The sequence below is a fragment of the Etheostoma cragini genome, chromosome 15, assembly GCF_013103735.1.
Source record: "Etheostoma cragini isolate CJK2018 chromosome 15, CSU_Ecrag_1.0, whole genome shotgun sequence".
NCBI lineage: Eukaryota > Metazoa > Chordata > Actinopteri > Perciformes > Percidae > Etheostoma > Etheostoma cragini.
In genome coordinates this window covers 24,293,280-24,298,041 of record NC_048421.1, presented here as the reverse complement: position 1 = coordinate 24,298,041, position 4,762 = coordinate 24,293,280, and the positions used below count along the sequence as shown (strand labels likewise).

Here is a 4,762-nt window from a genome sequence, read left to right as displayed (position 1 = left end):
AGACTCTGGTCCATTAGCCCGGTCCTACCAGACTCTGGTCCATTAGCCCGGTCCTACCAGACTCTGGTCCATTAGCCCTGCCCTACCAGACTCTGGTCCATTAGCCCGGTCCTAAGAGACTCTGGGACATTAACCTGGTCTACCGGACTCTGCTGGGGCTATAACTTCTGGATACTCAGCAGCGTTGCCACAACGGACCCAATGGCTTCGCTCCCATCTTTCTCCTCCACCACTACAAACTCCACCTCTAACTAGGACACGCCCTGAGCGGCATCGTTCTCAGACACAGTTCCCATCTGAGAAGCAGGACTCAGACTCTTTTTCTTTTTTTCATAAAAAAATGACTAAGAAATACTGTTTAAAAAATCATCATCATGGTTGCTAATTAGTTTAATAACAACTAATCGAGAAAGCTAGAGGTGTTCAGCGTTTTTGAAAGCAAAGACTCTGGACTACTAGGGACCCCCTGCTACATACTGTGTACTGTATAAAGGAAAGCTGCATATCAAACCGGGCCTGACCCTAACCCATTGAACAAACTGTTACATCTAATAACTCTTTTCCTCTCCTTGTCCGTCAGGTGAAAATATGGTTCCAAAACAAACGATCCAAATTCAAGAAGATCATGAAGAATGGGCCCTGTGGACCTGAGGGAGACCACCTGGCCCCCCCGCCGCCGTCCTCCGCCTCTCCCTGCTCCCTGTGGGACATCAGCATGGCGGCCAAAGGCGCGCCGGTGCACTCGGGTGGGTACATGAACAATTTTGCTCACTGGTACCCCGGACACCAGCAGGACTCCATGCCCAGGACTCAGATGATGTGACAGTCAGGAGACAAACGGGGGATTTATACCGAGGAGCGGACTGGAGCTGGGACAGGGACACGGTCGAGAGCCTGAGCCACGCTGGAGGCAGAAATGACATGACTGGCAGAGACAGATCCAACCCAGGGTTGTCCTTAAATCTGGAAAGGCAAGGGGAAATATTAAAGTTATAGCCATGACAGTGTGAGGCTGAAGCACTGACCCGGGTTAGTCCCGGTCCGAGAACGGAGAAGGTTAAACTAGTCCTGAATACAACTCTCCATTTGGGAGAGGAGGTCTATCCAAAGTAATCCCGGACTTCCTTTAACAGTCAGTGGAGTTCTTTCTTCGTGCAGAGGAGCTCGGCCTGCCAAGACTTTTTCTGACCGAGGTACAACTCCAAGCTAACCCGGTCTCTGATTCTGGACATTTGGGGTTTTTCTGTCTTTTCAGGGGCGCACAGTGGGGCGGACCGCGTGTAAGAAGAAGGCTTCTTCAGGGTTTTTTCTAGTTGTTTTTTATGGATCGGATTCAAAGGGCTCTCGTTGGGGACCACTGTGTGTATTTGTTCGTGTGTATTTCTGACTGGGTGTAACACTATAAGGGGCCTGTGTAGCGTATGGACTTTAGAGCACCAACAGGGGCCCTGATAAGGCCGGCTGTGTGAACAAGTAGACATGTGATGGTACTTCTACTGCCCTTTGTAAGACTAGATGAGAAACAGGCACTGATGGTTATCTCCATGGTTACTAACTTGTAGGACTCAAATATGATATATATATTGTTGTTATGTAAGGGGTCAAAAGACCCAAATATGCCATGGGGGGTCATCAGATGTCCCACGATACGATATTATCACGAATTATGTCACCATAAGGTTTTATTGCGATTTGAATCATATTGCAGTATTCTGCGATATATTGCAATGTATTACTTTTTATTCAAACTTCAAATGCATGTCCCCAAAGGACCCATCTGTCAACATGTGTTTCTCCTGAAAAGATAACTCTCTGTGTAATCCACTTCTTCTTTTTTTTTTCTAGTACCATAAAAGTCAATTCTAATTTGCAGTTTATGTATTAATAGATCGATACTTGGTGTATCGCCCTGGGAATGACCGCCATACCGTGCTGTACTGATTTGTCCCCCCATAAAGCCGTGGATGTGTGAAGTAATAACACCAGGTGATTCCTCATTTTCAATATTAATTCCGTTGGCTAAATTGGCCAATGGGCAGAGTTTCATAACTGGCAACATTCAGCGTCACGTTCTTTTTAATCTTCGATGGATTTGAGTTATGTTTGCTCTTAGTTTAAAAAAGGGCTGCACGGCACGGGGAAAACATGCGATATGAGATGGAACCTGGAATATCGCAGTAACGATATTACAAACTGTGTGTACTCGGTTTGGATTTCTACTGCTGTCAGTATTCTGCTGAAATACAACACAATACTTTCTGTATTTCAAACAAATGAAAGAAAACCACTTCCAATGTTCTTGACCAATAAATTGAATATTGAATTGAATATGAAAGGTAGCACTTAACAAAAGAAAAATGTAATGTGGAGTTTTCTACTGATGTTTTTTTTTTCAATTTACACAAAAAAAACAGAGTGTCAAATCCAAAGTTTTGCAATGTGTTTATTGATATGTGATTGATTGATTATTGATATTGGGTATATTGTGCGGCCCTAGTTTAAATGTTTCATCCCAACATTTGTTGTTTTTTCACCAGTTTACAGTCATATTTCTGTTGCCTGGAGTTTATTCAACAACCTCTTTACATATGGCCACTCCTATTTTGCCGGTCACATGACTTTGGGTCAGGACGTGCTCTGTTATTTCAAATAAATCAACTCTTCTTCATTTGGTTTATTAAACTCACATTCAACGTTTGTTTCTGCACCTTTAACAGATAAAATCATCTTAGTCTCACAGAAATACCAGTTCAGTCTCCAGTGGACCGGACCATTGTCCTCCAGACCCGTGAATCAGAAGACGCGGGTCACGCCGGTCTCCCGGCTCACATCTGGAACCGCAGAACGGCTCGTCAACCATCGTCAATGATTTTAGAAAATGACCACGGCAATTACAGGCAATTTAGGACCCAGCTCGTGAAATAAAGCTTTTAACTCTGACGCTGTAATTATGTGTAATTGTCAGTCGAGGGACTAGCCTCCTGGCCCAGCCCCGGCGCTGGACTACATCCATCTGGATTACCCGGGCCTAATCCTCGGCCAACAAGCTCAGCTGTGGAAGGAATATTCCAAAAATGCATTCATTCCTCATTTCTTCTCCTCATGGTTTTCTAGTTTTTCTCTTTCTGATGGTTGTTTATTGGAGATTGTGTAACACACAGAGCATCACCTCTTGCTCCATGTTCTCCCTCTGGGTTTGATTTGTTTCCTTTTGTTTTAGGACAGAAAAGGAAAATAGATATATATTATTACTGTTTGACAACAATCCAAGAAAAGAGGTCAGATTACCTTCAGCTGAAGTGTAATATGATAGGATGTGTGTGTGTGTGTGTGTGTGTGTGTGTGCACGTGTGCTAACAGGCTCTTATAGGACTACACATAACTTTATTTAAACTCAGTCAAATCTGATCCAGACAAAACCAACGCTTTATGCTAATCAGATTTTTCTCCATTGTTATTTAATTATTAATTATAATTTAAGTTCTAGGACCCAGTCCATCCGGCGCTGCCCCCTCCTCAGCACCACCTAGGACCGCAGAAGCTCATCCCCTCGGACCCGCCTCGCGGCTCCTTGGATGGTGGCAGCACCTGGATTGTGGTTGCAACTACTACTACTACTACTACTACTACTTTTTTTATCTTTTTTTTGTACTATTTCATTTGCAGCTGTACATCATACCAACTGCTACTACTATGAATAATATTTCCATACATGTGTCTCAGAATCCTAACTGGCGGTGGCAGATGTTGGGTCTTAGAAAGTTCTGGAGTAAGCGTGTGTCATCCTTCTTTTTTATGAAATGAAAGTACTTGCTTTTTGTCAAATTATACTGTCCACAAGTATATTTCTGGACATTATGTATACAACAAAGTCAGAGTTCTATTTACAGTACTTAAAACCAGGACCTGTTCCAAGAAGCAGCTTTACCGGGTTACCTTTGCTGAGGAAAACCTGAAACCATGCTGACTCAGCCAGGTCCACGTGCACTGCTCCCAAACGTGCTGGCGGTTTCTGCTGTGTGTGTGTGTGTCTGTGTGTGTGTGTGTGTGTCTGTGTGTGTGTTAAAGTACCCATTAGGCAGAATGGTCTATTTCAGAATAATATGTTATACGCTATATCATTGTATCATAATGTTGCAGCTGGTAAAGTGAAGCTAATTTCAATTTATTTATTTAGTTATATATATATATATATATATATATATATATATATATAGTAAGAGCCATTTATTTATGGATAACGTTAATCGTGTTAATCTGAGTCTGCAACGTAACTAAAGCTGTCAGAAACATGTAGTGGAGTCAAAAGTGCAACGTTTGCCTCTGACATGCCGTAACGCATGACATAGCAAAAAAATAGAAATACTCAATTAAAGTACAAGGGACTGAAATGTGTACTTTAGTGTACTGCATCTGTACCTGAACATGGACTGGTCGTCACCCACCGCTGGCCTTCTTCCTCTTCCTCTTAAACCTGCTGTCGTCTTCTGAAAGGGAAACACATGTTAGGGAACCTCGTGGGGAACCTGTTGGGGAACCTCGTGGGGAACCTGTTGGGGAACCTCGTGGGGAACCTGTTGGGGAACGTGAACATTTTGCTACACAAACGGCATCACTTAGCCGGATCGATTTACATATTTTAATAAAAGATATTATGTAATGTTTCGTAAAACAAGGTTGGAGGAAATCCTATTTCTCTTTATGGAGACCTCATGTTTATATTTTAGTCAATTAAAAAGACACACACATGTGTTTTCAGAAG

General features: G+C 42.8%; 1 protein-coding gene across 1 annotated transcript in view; it reads left to right on the top strand.

Annotated features, from left to right (window-relative positions):
• The window catches only part of LOC117958673 (homeobox protein Dlx4a-like), a 15,266-nt gene extending 13,657 nt beyond the window's left edge, over nt 1-1,609 (top strand). The window contains exon 3 of the mRNA XM_034895225.1: nt 581-1,609. Within this exon, the coding sequence (XP_034751116.1) occupies nt 581-823 (243 nt within the window). The 3' untranslated portion in view covers nt 824-1,609. The remainder of the gene's footprint in view (nt 1-580) is intronic.
• The last annotated feature ends 3,153 nt before the right edge of the window (nt 1,610-4,762 follow it).